The sequence below is a fragment of the Copadichromis virginalis genome, linkage group LG9 (genome assembly GCF_057382275.1).
Source record: "Copadichromis virginalis isolate Kocher_CV1m ecotype Utaka linkage group LG9, C_Virginalis_male_GT1.1, whole genome shotgun sequence".
Taxonomy (NCBI): Eukaryota; Metazoa; Chordata; class Actinopteri; order Cichliformes; family Cichlidae; genus Copadichromis; species Copadichromis virginalis.
The window spans coordinates 9,973,911-9,987,376 of record NC_140626.1 but is presented as its reverse complement, the minus strand read 5'-3'; the positions used below and the strand labels follow the sequence as shown (position 1 = coordinate 9,987,376).

The 13,466-nt window shown below is 43.5% G+C and overlaps 1 protein-coding gene across 1 annotated transcript in view; it reads right to left on the bottom strand.

The window, feature by feature from the left end:
• Positions 1–2,164: 2,164 nt before the first annotated feature.
• The window catches only part of adarb2 (adenosine deaminase RNA specific B2 (inactive)), a 228,622-nt gene continuing 217,320 nt past the window's right edge, over positions 2,165–13,466 (bottom strand). Inside the window, exons 9-10 of the mRNA XM_085467579.1 lie at positions 8,595–8,776; positions 2,165–6,505 (exon numbers count right to left, since the gene is read on the bottom strand). Coding sequence (XP_085323705.1) covers positions 6,329–6,505; positions 8,595–8,776 — 359 coding nt within the window. The 3' untranslated portion in view covers positions 2,165–6,328. The remainder of the gene's footprint in view (positions 6,506–8,594; positions 8,777–13,466) is intronic.

Below are 13,466 nucleotides of genomic sequence, written 5' to 3'. Positions count from 1 at the left end.
TCCAGTCTCACATCTCTTTTTCATCCTATTCAAACACAAGTCCCTTGTTCCCTTTTGTTCACTTCAGATGTGTTTTTGAAAGGCGCACTTTATTCATCAGGTAGCTTCGAAAAACAATGTAAAACTGGTGTTGATGAGAACAGATTTAAGAGGTGTGTGGATTTAATGAGACTTTTAATTTGCTTGTTAACTCATTCTTAAAGGAAGCCATGTGGAAGCCACAGCGATGCACAGAGCAGGCATGCAGCTACTTTATTTCTTAGTGTTCAACTTCTTCTATTTCTCTTTTTCACTAATGTCCAAGAACATAAAGTGGATCCGTCTGCTTCTTTTGCTTCCCCAGCTCAACAAGGGGCTTGGCTCAGGATGCCCAGACACCACCTCCTTAACTATATAAAGAAAGAACCAATCAGGAGGCTAATGGAAATCAGAAAATGTTATCAGTGATAACACCAAAGCAAAAAAGCTTGGGATTTGATTAAAAATTCAACAAGTTATAATGATTTAAGTTATGATTATATCTCCAACCAGTAACAATGTGGCAGCCTCTCTGAAGCACACAGTTCGTAAATAAATATGTTTTCATCTACTGAGTTAAGACAACGTTCACCTTAACAAAGTAAATAATATTGGAAACCTGGAAAAGAGCATTTTTATGCTTGTGGGTCCCTCATCTTGAAATCAGTGATTTTCTGATTTGATCCCTGAAATAAAGTCTGTGGATAACACAAACTAAAATTTTTCATATGAAGCTTTCATATTTTTGCAGAAATTAAAGGTTGAGGTCGCGAGGCTGGTTTAGTAAGTCTGGGCAATAACATGTACACTTGAAAAAATAAAAGTGGCATCATTTTGTGAAGATTGTTTTTCTGAACTAAACAGGCAAGTGCGAAAAACTGGTTTCCCACATAGCTCGCAGACATTCATATCTGCAGTACACTAAACTACTATGAGACACAGCTTAAAACTCTGCCACACCTCTGATCAGACACTTATTATGGTCTAGTGTTCAACTTGAAGAAATTAAGTTTGCACGGTTTCCACTGCTCACAAGTTCAGTTTCCTCTGTAATATTTGTTTCTTCTTAAACAACGTTTCAGTGGATGATGTTACCGTTAGCTTTCGGCCTCCGATGGAGGCGTAACGTCCCTCCAAACTAGTTCATCATGTTTTTCCCCAGATTTAACGAGTTCACATGTTCCTGCTAATCTTGAGCCACTTGTCCCTACTTAGTTTTGACATATTGTAACCATCTGTCAGAAACTGAGAACGTCTTTGTCCCAGTGCATTTTTAATATTTACCGTCTACCTGAATAGAATTAAGGATTTATTACATGTTTTATTTCTATTTTAAACAAAATCTTTTTTTTTTTAAATCTGAAACTGTTGTAGACCATACCCCACTGGTGTAACCCTACATGATGACACAATATCATGTGTTCTGGTTCCTAGATTTCACTGAGAAGCAGCATGAAACTGGGAGTCAGAATATGCTGTGGACCTTCACCTCTCCGTCCTCGTCCATTAGATTAGAGCTGGCTGGCTGTGACCAGCCGCTGGAGCAAATTGTCAATTACGATGTATATTGTTGAGCACACAGCCGACTCCGTGGCCTTAGGGGAAGGGGTGGAAGCTACTGAGGAGACATGCCTTAAACTCCCTGCACCTCCCCCCTCTTCGTCCTCACTCGATCCTTCCTCCAGGCTAATTTTTGGTGGCTGGTCTGTGTGACACCTGCCACTGAGCTTAACAGAGATTAACCATTTCCCCATGGATTTCCCCTGGGAGATGCAGGAGAAGGGAGGCCTCTTTAATAATAGTCTGGATGCTCTGAGCCTCAGAATATGATGGCACAAAAAGGTGGCCATGAGAAAATGTGAACAGGCCAATATCAGTGCTCAGTATAGACCAAATATTCTCCATCTACCGGGTCAAACGTTCTCTTTCACCCTGCAATCAAACTGACAGTAAATGTGACGAGAAAAAAACTTCAAAGACCAAAATAAAATTACAAGATTTTGAGGTTTTATTCACATATACAGTACAAACATTCACTTTGTATTTGTTACTGAAGTGCAATTTACAGACCTTAGCAGCAATTCTTCATAGACTTTAATTTACATCTTAATTAGACATTTTAGAATCTCTTTCACATCTTTGTCAACTTTGTCTTTTATACTTTTTCTATTTTTTTTTTACATATGTACACTGTTTGTAGAATATTGCCATTCAGACACAGCCTATATTTATTATATCTCTGAAAATAAATGTGAAAATCTGTGTGATGGCTGATGAAGCCACTATCGAACATGGTGCAGAAACGATGACAAACGTCGACAAAGCAAGTCTGAATATGTGGCTTCTCAGAAATTCTAATGTGCAGCGCGATGCGATGAAGGACCAACTCTGTTCTGACACACAGACGGCGTTTACACAAAATCCGAGATTTGAGTCTGCTGCATTTTTTTTAGCACAGGTAAGGTCTAAAAACTGGAGTGCTCTCACTGAAACTCCCATTAGCCTAGCTTGGATTAACAATGTTGCATTAGCTACATCAAATGTGAGCGCATCGAAGAGGACCTCTTGTGCTTTTCTGTAATGGATGTGGATACTTTTCTAGTGGTTGATGGTTGTATTAAACGTGGCCAAAGTTTTAAATACCAGGGTAAATAATCCCCGTGAGCCAAAAACCCAGGCTTCACACAGAGGCTCAATATCCTGAACATCGCTTTGTATAAAACTGTTTCAAACCTTCCAAATTGAACTTAAGACGAGACATTAAATGGAGTCGAACTAGGGCCGAGCTGTACTTTAGTGTGAAACTGATTTGTACCACAAGAAGGCGTCATGAGTAAATGTAGCCTTCATTTTACACGTTCTTCTTACCCCGCAGCTGTAAAAGGCTGATGACTGAGTATTGTTGTCACCCCATTGGCCGACATGGACCCCCAACTTTGTGAAGACAAGATGTCACCTATGATTTTCACTTGCTACCCGACCGTATCTGCTGAAATTCTTGGACAAGTTCGAATCTCAGTCCGGTCTTTAAGTCTGACGTCATTAGCCGTGTCTGGGCCCAAACTCTGCTGCAGGTCCCGAAGTCAAACGATCACTGCAGCATCACTCAGAGTTGAAAAACTGTCTAAATTCTTTCATCTCTAATAAAATGATCAGCGTTCCTGCTCTACCAGGCGTAACAATTAAGTTTAACATCCAGGCATCCATGAAAACAGAATTTATGAAGTTTAATGGAGTTCAAAGTTAGCAGGAAGTTAGCTAGTTTCCATCTAAACATAATATAACATGTTCTGACAGAACATTCTGAACATTTCTGAAACAAATTAAGACGTACAGCTCTGCTATCACTTCCCACATAAATGAAGGCAGGAAAGCAAACAGAAGTGATGTTTGTAGGGTTGTGCTAGCTGGTATATAATGATATGCTACGTGATCGCTAGCGACACAGCTATGTTAGCAGAATACAAACAGGGAATCTGGAGGATGAACGCTAACGAACGGAGGACTTTTTTCCACTCGATAAAGTTAACGTGAGTGTTCACAGTGGTTAGGGACAAATGCAATCACATGACAGGATGCTGCAAACAGGATGCTGCAAACGGACCAAACGTCAGTCAGGAGAACCACCGAGATAATCCATCAATAGGAGGCTAGACATTCATATACTGCTGCTGCATGGGCTGGGCTGTAGTTGCATCATAAGGTTTTGAAAACTGCGCTTTAAAATGATTAGCAGTAATAAAAACCGAGAGAGGCACAACAGCCTTATTAAATGCAGAGTAGTTTGGGCCCGGAAGCAGGGTTCATCACGCCATCACTTAAAAACTGGATGACTTCGACCTCAACGTCAAGGTCAGAGGCCAAGTTTTCTGAAAATCTTGTTAACGTGATAACTTGAGAAGGAAGTTACCTATGATTGGAGCATTTTGAGGATATGGGTGTAGCCAGAAGGACAAGCTAAACATCAGCATGCATCTGAAACACCTCAGCACAGCCTGGGGGAAATCGCTGCCCCCTGGGGGTGAAAATTCAGCTTCAATTCTGCAGAGGGTATTTCCAAAAAGGAGCTTTAACAGGAGAGGAGGTAGAATGGCTTATTTCAGATAACAACGGGCTGCACTTAGTCCCAGTTTAAGATAAAGATAGAATGGTGTGGCTAATGCAAAGCAAGAATAAAAATACAGAAATGAGCGTAACAGGTCCATATGAAGTTGAATCTATTAAAACTGCCATTACTAAAGCTGGATTTATACACAATGACACAGTTTCCACTCATATTAAGACTTTGTCAAGAAACTTTTAAAAAACCCGGTGCATTCTTCTAGCTTACGGTAACTTTGCCTCCTCTAACATGTAAACACACATCTGGGGCCTGCAGGAAGCGCGACTGACGGTCTGCGTTTTCTCACCGTTTGGACAACAGCAAGGATGAATGGCCTCCTTCTTAAACATCTAACAAGGCGATTATGCTGCTCACAACAACGGCTGCCAGCATGAATGAAAGAATGTGAATACAGTCACTCCACAGAGGTGGTGGTCACTAAGAGTCACCTATAGACGGCAGCTCCAGTGCTATTAATCTTCATCGCAAAGTCCAATCACAACAACACCCAGTCACTCAGTGCTGCACAGGTGATCATAATGTCATTATGGATACAATCATAATAAATCCAGGTTTAGGGAGCAACATAAACCCTGAGGCCTGGTCTCTCAGGCAGGGGTGCATAATTAGGTAAAAGGGGATGTCACACAGTGTGTTTGAGTGCAAACTGCCCAGTTTTTAAGCATTTTGTTAAACACATTTTTATGTGGAGAATCACTTCTGCAGCTTTTTAAAATTTCAAATGTAAGAAGAAACTCTTCCACATGCAGTTTTTGTGTAAAGCCGCCCGTGTGTCCAGTCGTCTGATCTCCAGTAAAGGCTTAGCTCTCCAGCTGTGACACTGTAATGCTGCCAGGACAGGGGCTCACAGCAGGGGCAGGACAAAACACAAGAGCGACCACTAGATGTCACTCTCACTACTCTGAACTGGGCCGCAGCGCTACCTTGACTAGAGACAAAAACGGCAATGACAGAGCAATACGAAGACTATAAACATTTAACTGATTTAAAAGGACAAAAAAAGGAAAAAAATCACGTAAAATGCTGCGTTCATGAAATATGCAAAGACATAAAATAGTGTGAGGTGCAAATTTACAAAAAGAAACAAAACAAACTTCACTCCAAGGTGGTCATGACCACAGAATGACAGCTTGCTCGGGGCATCAAGGCTGATGACTCGCCTCCATAAGCAGCTGCTATTGGTGGCGACAAGATTAGCGATTAAGATGCGTGGAAACGGGCATGAAACCAGGTGGAAAAAAACGAAACAAAACAAAAACTCAGGTCAGGCAGGTCAAAAGACAAAAGGAGGAGAGTAAATACACCACTCCCCCTTCTCCTCCATCACTCCACGCACTCAGGGCAAGCTGTAATGGCTGCGTTTATGTACCTCGCTTTCTCTTTTTACCCAGAGGGGTGAAGATGAGAGGAAGGGAGGGATGGGGGAAAAAAAGGGTGGTGTATTAACCTGTCCTCGTGTCATGTTAAACTCCAAGCGTGGCGGGGAGAGGTGAGGAGAGAAGGACGAGGAGGTGGAGGCAAGGGAGGAGACAGAAAAGAGGGCAAAGAAGGGAGCGACGGAGAGTCAAAGGGTGAGTTAAGAGGAGGAGGACAGAGATAGAACGAGGAAGAGAGAGAAAGGTGAGCTCTGAAGCGACGCTCCGTCCTTCTTTTTCCTCACTCATTCTTCCCTTCCTCTTTCTCTATCACCCGTCACTCTGACAGGGCCGGTAATTGGACGAGGACCTCTCCCTCTCTTTTTTCCCTCTGCTTCTGTCTGTCTCGCTCTCTCCCCCGTGGCTCTACTCCTCAGCGGGAGCCTTGGGGCCCGGAAATAGCTGATGACAAGATAGTGGCTGCCTTTCATCCCCGCTCAAGGTTACCCCACCCTTCCCTGACAGCCACAGAAGAGCTTGGGGGTGGTGGTGGTGGGTCACATTTAGGTGGGTGTTTGCTTAAACTCGTGTGTTTGTGTGCTTAAAGAACACCAACTCCACCCTCGTGTCCCGTTTCTTTTCAGACGTCCAGTCAACCTTCCGCCTGCCGTCCTGGGTGTACGTGGAGAATGAAATGCAGACACACACACACATGCTGGGCTGACAGCCTTGAGTTTAGAGGTTAAACTGGGTTGTGAAACATAGACTCATTGGACCCTAAAAAAAAGAGATGCTTAAACAAACACACCCTCACACACACTCTCTCTCTCACTCAGTCCGACAGCAGGAACTGCTCCTGCTCTGGGGGTTTTTTGACCCAGGTGCCGAGGCCCATTTCCTGCAGAGACCTGAACCACTGCTGCTTCGCTGTCTGGTAAGGGCGCGCCGCCATCTTGGCCTCGCCGTACATGAGCTGGCGGTCCGCCGAGCTGGACGCGTGGATCCCCAACTGAAGAGGGCGCGGATGACCGGGAGAGAAAGTGATGGGTGGAGAGGGGAAACAAACACAAGAAGAGAGAAATTGAGAGTCAGATAAGAGCGGAGTCAGACGTGAAGACGGGGATGGAGAACAGAAAGAGAGCGAGAAATAAAGCCGGGGCAGAGGGGCGAAAGGTTTAGCGAGCAAAACAAAGCGAATGAGCCGGCACAAATGCATTTGGGTGGGGGCTGGGAGCAGGCGCAGGGTGGAGGGGGGCTTCAACAGCTGTGTAATCTCCCCATTTAAATTTCACAAGCAATTGAACATTCTCTGTGCTTTTTGTGCATTCCTATTGTCACGAGGAAGGGGGAGGTGGGGGGGCAATGAAGATCGGCAGGGAGACAAGTGGGGAGAGAGAGAGGGAGAGAGCAAAAGTTTGTTTTGGAGATTAGTGCGACTGCTCTTGCGTGGCCCCTTATATGCGGCGCGCAGGGAGCACTTAGGGTGGGGGCCTCCTCGAGTACTTCTCCAAATAATTATGGTTTCATAGTCATTATGCTTTAACGGCCGCCATTTGGCGATGCAGGCAGTGTCTGTTACGTAAAGTTTCAGAATGGAAATGAGAGTGCGGCGGGTAAAGATCCGAGCTGTCAGCTTTTTGATAAGCCGCACAGACAGCAGATGCTGCCAGGCAGACAAATGTATCTACGGCAGAGAGGAGATTCCACATTTCCACTGCACACAGCTCTCTGCTTCTACGCGTGTCTGTGCCTTTTGACTGCTGGCATGCATCACTGTAGTTAATGCTTGTGTGTAGCGGCTGTGCGCACGGGATTCCTAATAGCAGTGGATTCCATATTGTTTCCAGCAATAACTGAGCGATGCCTTTGGCTTTGCTGCACGAGAGCACTTGCAGGGCACAGAGCGCTGAAACTTGTAAGATGTGATTATTGTTCAGCCTTATATTAATTAAATAGGACATCGTAATATTTTTCTGGGAACTAAAAGATACAATGTGGGCAGTGTTTTGTTTATTTTTAATTCACTTTTCAATTGGTGGAACTTTATCCACAGCAGACATTTCCGCACATCATAGCAAACAAAAGAACGGTGTAATTATTAGTGTGACGGGCGCCGCGTTCCGTTTAGGTGTTTTCTCTAAAACATCGAGTCTAAATGTTTGCTGTGAGAAAGTCCTGCAGAAAGAGTCAGTGATTCTGATGAATCGAATAAAACTGGAGTTAACTAAGCTCATCTGGAGGTCACTGCAGTTCCTCAAATACCCACTTGAGGCCCGAGCTGAGAGTGAACGCTCAACTTTACAAAAGGAAATAAACAGGTTTCAAACTGAAACAAGAAAAATTATTTTTGTGTTTATTGCTAATTTATGTCTTCATAGCAACCCTGAGGTAGCTTATATATATCTCACTGTATTAACTGTATCAAGGCTCAAAGAAATGCTTTATTGCACTGCAGGAGCTGTCTGCTAGGCAGATGATCTGAGTCACTGATCTGGACTGATGTGGTGTTTGTCAAGTAGTTAACGAGCCCGTCATAACTTAAAGACCTTCTAGTACCTTATTATGCTAGTAGAGCACTTCACTCTCTGACTGCAGTCTTACTTGTGGTTCCTCTGGTATTTAAATGTAGAATGGGAGGCAGAGCCTTCGTCTTTCAGGCTCCTCCTCTGTGAAACCAGCTCCCAGTTTGGATTCAGGAGACAGACAGCCTCTCTACTTTTAAGATCAGGCTTGAAACTTTCCTTTTAGATAAAGCTTATAGTTAGGGCTGGCTCAGGTGACCCTGAATCCCCCTTAGTTATGCTGCCCAGGCTCATGCAAGTATTTCTTCTTTGCATTCGGTTACAGCAGATGGCCCCGCCCCTCCCTGATCCTGGTCCCTCTGTGGAGGTTTCTTCCTGTTAAAAGGGAGTTTTTCCTTCCTACGATTGCTAAGTGCTTGGTCATAGGGGGTTTGTCTGATTGTTGTTGTTTTTTTTAACATTATATTGTATTTTGTAGGGCATTTACTATATAAAGGGCCTCGAGGTGACTGTTGTTGTGAATTGGTGTCATAAGGTCTCAGCCACTTGACCTTCGCCACAGGTGCCTTCCCTCACCTTGCGGTACAGTCTGTTCCAGCGGGTGAACAGGGCGTGCTTGCAGAGACGTGAGGGTGTCCCTGAGTCTCGTCTCCGTCCAGTTGCGGTGTTGACCACTTCCAACTGTGCGTCACCCAACGTCCAGTTGACGCTCACACACGACGCCTTCCCCGGCTGCTGATAATCGGCACTGCTCAAGCCTATGTGGAAGACAAGAAGATACAAATGACATCATGACATGTCACATGGTTTTGTGAGTGAAATTTTGCATCTGTATGTTTTCTGAACCTCTGCTTTGTTATTTGGTTTAACCTTCTGCCACCCTCGCCTCACTCTGAGGCTGGAAGACATACAGGTTTGCAGGGATGCACAAAAACGATACGATGGCTATGTAAGTATTATAGTTTTGATACACCTTTAGAGAGCAGGTTGGAAAAGGAATGAAGCACATAAGCAATGTCTTTTTATGCTGTAAATATCATCTCCACACTCTAAGATCGACTGCTGCCTACACTGGACTGTCACTCTGTTCTCCACTCTCTACATTTCTTTTTGAAATAATTAGCCTCGCAGCAAAGCACACAAAGTGATCAGCAGAGGAAAGTGAAAGAGAGACAGCGGTAGATGGAAAGTGGAGGTGAGCGGCGATCACACGGCCTCCGTGGAGAGAATTAGCTGCCTGCACTGAGAACACAGGCGCTGGCAGAGGTGCTGGGCCTGTGGTGGGAACAGAGCTGACAGCAGGGTGAGGAGCAAATGAGGGCTCAAGGCAAAATGTTCCTGAGAGGCCAGCGTGGGCGTTTCATAGAAGCTGCATAGGAGTTTGGATTCGCACCCGATTGTACAGCCTGAAGCAGGAGAAAATGTTGAATCTAAGCGGCACTTTCTGGGGCAGAAAATGTAACAAATATGGAGTGCCAAACTCTGCGTTTCTTCAAAAGGCCACTTGAGGCTGGGTACAAAAAGCAAGTCAATCCCCAGAGACTTCCAAGTTAAAATGCCAATTTTTACTGCAGAAATAACTATATTTAAATCCTGGTACAAGAAAAATTTTGATCTCTATTGCTAATATGCCTTTCACACAGTACGGGTGTGGATTGCTTTACAACTTAACCATTAAATTATCTCATGTATTAAAGATTTGCAGAGGGTGTCAAATTCTCACCACTAGATGTCAGTAGATTGCAGATTGCGGTTAACTGAGTTCTGTTTTTGTACCCCTCCCAATTCAAGTACATAATCCTAGCTGCTATGTTTCAGTCAGCCAAAAGAGATCAAAACTATATTTAGATTATTCCACATAATAGTTGTGGCCAGTCGGCATATTTCTACCAGCCTACCGATCAAATCCAGTTCTAATGAACACTTCCAGCCTGCTGTTTACCTCAGCTGTCAATGCAGAGTGAGAAGTGTCCACCTTTATTTACTCTGGAAGAGGCTGTAAAACTTTCTGAAAGGATCCGGTACAGGTCAATGAGCTGGAGAAGCTCTCTTTTGATCGATGACAGTCATACTGAAGTGAGTTGTTAGGTAGCAGTGTTGTTTTTGCTGCCGTTGGCTGCAGTTCGTTCATGAAACTTTCTCGGAAGTAGATGTAACAGTTTGACTGAGGCATTTAGCAAATAAATCCTCCTACAATGTGACAATATAAACAAAATGTTTATCAGAAGGAAAGGAAAGGAAAGGATACTCGGGTCTAATGTGAGCTGGCATAATGTTAGCTTATAACCAGCTGTTGTTGTAGCCTGCTCTTCCCATTTAACTCTTCCCAAGAGTTGGGAGTTCGCCTTGTAATCGGAAGGTTGCCGGTTCGAGCCCCAGCTTGGACAGTCTCGGTCGTTGTGTCCTTGGGCAAGACACTTCACCTGTTGCCTACTGGTGGTGGTCAGAGGGCCTGTAGCGGCAGTGTCCAGCAGCTTCGCCTCTGTCAGTGCGCCCCAGGGCGGCTGTGGCTACAATGTAGCTTGCCATCACCTGTGTATGAATGGGTGGGTGACTGGATGTGTAAAGCGCTTTGGGGTCCTTAGGGACTAGTAAAGCGCTATACAAATACAGGCCATTTACCATTTTAATTAGCACTTATCCATGTCTGACCGACGCACCCACACAGTTCACAGATGTGAACTAAACTAATTTGTAGTAGCTGATAAATTTGTACTCCAAACATTCTGCCTCTAAAAACCGACATGACAAAGGCCAACATGCCAAATGCGAGACCTCACATTGTTGGTCCACAAACAAATGGGTGCCTCAGCCATCTGTCATACGCAGTCTGTGGTTAAATCACATAGGACAAATGCCTCCTAGAACTAAATTTTGATTGTATATTTGTATGTACACTAATTGAGATCATGTGTTATCCATTGATAACTGCTGTATTTTATGTAAAGCTACCTTTAAAGAACTGGAAGGCTTTTCCGGACTACTACAGAAGCATACTGGGCCCACTCCCTATGTAGATAGAAGAGATGTACTTAGAGGCGATTATATGCTAATGAAAAATAAAATCAATGCTGTATTACTTTTCTAGGAATAGAGCCCTGTAAATTCTGCACACTGGAGCATTAATAATCACAGCTATAAGAATCGCTGTCTTTGATTCCAGCTTGAGTTATTTATTACATCATGCAACATTAAAGGCTCCCCTTATAGAAAATCAACGGGCAGAGTCTCTGTGACGGCTGAATAACAGTTGCTTCTGATCTCATCACCTGACAGACAGCTTGTTATATTACAATACCAGATCTACAATACCACAATACATGCCTGCAGATCATTTCCTCCTTTTCCACACTGATTTTCCTGTCTTCACTCATTTACCAATCTCACCTCTCCTTTTCTGTTGCTCCTTGGAGCTGGAATGAATCGCCTGCCACGGCAACAATCCTCCGTGTCTCTTATGTATTACCCATCTCTTCTCTCTTGTGCAGACGCACCTCTTTGAACAAAAGACCCTCCTATCCATCCTGCTTTTTTCCCACTCCTCTCGCTCCATTCATGGCTCATTTCTTCCCTTCAATGGGCTTGACTCCTCTGTTTCTGTAATAGCCAATTTGATGTTTCCTCCATTGAGGACTTGATCAATTTCTCTTCTGGGAAGTGTTTGGCAGACATGAAAAAGGCAGAATTAAAGCCTTTGGTTATGGGATTCAGAACTGTACAGTACACACAGGAGCAGCTTAATATCTGAGGCTGCTGTGCGTTCATGTGTACACAGTGCATCTATCCTGCATTATTGTAGTACTGCAAGGCTGTAAATGTGTGCCTTGTTGGGTGGAGAAGAAGTGGAGGAGAAGTGAAGCAACAGGTATGTGAAAAGAGGAACTTACTCATTTTCTGTGTCAACGACTGGATTATAAATGAACAGTTGCTGGCTCAAATCCTTTAAAACACTTTCTATAAACATAATTTAAAGACAAGATTTTAAAGAAAGGTAAGCCAAGAAAAGGGAAAATGCAGATTTTAAATTGATTTCATTCATTACGGGAAAAAAAGCTATCAAACTCTATTTGCCCTATGTGAAAAAGTAACAGTCCCCCTTGTTAACTTATGAATTCACTGTGATTAACCACATTTTTTGGAAAGCTGAGTTCAGTTTACTAGCCACACCCAGGCCTGAGCACTCGTTAACCTGTTGGATCAGGAAATCCTTTAAATAGAAAGTCTTTGTCAAAGCGAAGTAGACTAAAATATCTCAAAAGTCAACACAACATGCCAAAATCTAAAGCAACTCAAGAACAGCAGCGTCAGTCTGGAAAGGGTTACAAAGGCATTTTAGGACTTTGGAACTCCAGCAAATCAAGGCTGGAGGAAAACTGGGGAAAACTACGAACAGCTGGAGTGGCCTAGTCAAAGTTTGGACATAAATCCAATTGAGATACTTATGCATGACCTTAAACAGGGATTCATGCTTGAAACCCCTCCAGTGTGGTTAAAGACCTGCAAAAAGACCAACCATGGTACATGCCCACCTTCATTGGCGTCTTAGTGTGGTAAAGTTTGCAAAAAATCAGCCCCAAAGCATTAGGTTTCCACCTCCCTGCTTGACTGTGGGGACGGTGCTCTTTGGGTCACACACAGCATTTCCCTTCCTCTAAAAATGAGACATCAAGTTGACGTCAAAGAGCTTGATTTTGTTTTATTTGATCCCTGCAATTTCTCCTAAGCCTTCTCATTTAGATGTTTACTGGCAAACTTAAAACGGGTATGTACATTTGCCTACTTAAGCAGGGGGACCTTGTAGGCACTGCAAAATTTCAGTCCATTATGGTGCAGTAGGTTACCAATGTGGTTCGTGGTGATTGGGGTCTCAGCTGAGGATCTGTCACCTTTCTTATGATCATCCCATGAACCATCATCTTTCAATTTCTTCCATTGCCGAATGAACACACCAGGAGTTGTCACCTTGTTACCAAACTTCTTGCTGATGGTCTTGTAGCTCAGTCCAGCCTGCGCAGATCTGCAGTCACTGATGTCTTTCGACAGCTCTTTGGTCTTGTCCATGGTGGTGGAGAAGATGGAATGGAAGAAATTGATACTGTAGACAGCTGAGCTTTATGCAAATAATGAGCTGAGATCAGGAGTATCTGTGATTGATTGATTGATTGATTGATTGATTGATTGATTGATTCATTCATTCATTCATTCATTCATTCATTGACTGGAGGATCAAATGTTTAACAGCACCACTGATGGACTGCCGATGATTACTTGATGTTAATATGTAATGAGTAACTGATTACATTTTTCAAGTAACTTTCCTCACAGTGACATCATCTTAATGCAAATATGTATCAGACCTCAGAACAGCAAAAGCTAAAATAAGAATTTCAACACGTGGAGAAAAGAGGGTGTAGCTGTAAAACATGCATGTGCACCGATCTATCTGCA